This window comes from Phaethon lepturus, unplaced genomic scaffold (assembly GCF_000687285.1).
Source record: "Phaethon lepturus isolate BGI_N335 unplaced genomic scaffold, ASM68728v1 scaffold35373, whole genome shotgun sequence".
NCBI lineage: Eukaryota > Metazoa > Chordata > Aves > Phaethontiformes > Phaethontidae > Phaethon > Phaethon lepturus.
In genome coordinates, this window is record NW_010530369.1 from 1 (window position 1) to 550 (window position 550).

The 550-nt window shown below is 66.0% G+C and overlaps 1 protein-coding gene across 1 annotated transcript in view; it reads right to left on the bottom strand.

Moving 5' to 3' along the window:
* Nucleotides 1-6: 6 nt before the first annotated feature.
* LOC104618610 (protein sprouty homolog 3-like) overlaps nt 7-550 on the bottom strand; it is a gene marked incomplete at its 3' end in the record, with an annotated part of 666 nt that continues 122 nt past the window's right edge. The window contains exon 2 of the mRNA XM_010284247.1: nt 7-530. Within this exon, the coding sequence (XP_010282549.1) occupies nt 7-530 (524 nt within the window). The remainder of the gene's footprint in view (nt 531-550) is intronic.

The window sequence follows — 550 nt, forward strand, 5'->3', positions numbered from 1 at the left end:
GGCGCAGGTGTCCTCGTCGTCGGTGGAGCAGTGGTAGAAGAGACCCTTGACGCAGCAGAGGCAAGTCCCGTAGTCGAGGAGGCTCTCGGGGGAGCAGAGGCAGCGCTGGTTGCAGAGCCAGCAGGAGGGCAGGCTGCGGGCGGCCGTGCAGCGGGCGCACTTGCATCGCCCGCACTCCTCGCAGATGAAGAGGTGGCCGGTGTGGAGGGTGGGCTTCTCCGCCACCCCCTTCAGCGGCGACTCCTCCGGTTTCAGCTCGCCGGCCCGGGGCTGCGTCCGGATGAGCTGCAAAGGTGGCAGCTGGTGCTGTTGGCTGTGGCTGCGGTGCAGGTCCTGGAAGGTGGAAGACACCAGGCGGTCCTGGGACCACTCTTGCTTGTGTGGTGGCTGGGACAGGGATGGGTTGGAGCGGGCTTGCTGGAAGCAGACGGCCGGTCTCTCCACGTAGTTGTTGCTGGCACGGATGGAGCGGATTTGGTCAATGGACAGGACCTGCTGGAAGTCCTCAGCGGGAGGGTCCATCGTCTCGGCACGCAGGAGTTCAGCCCAA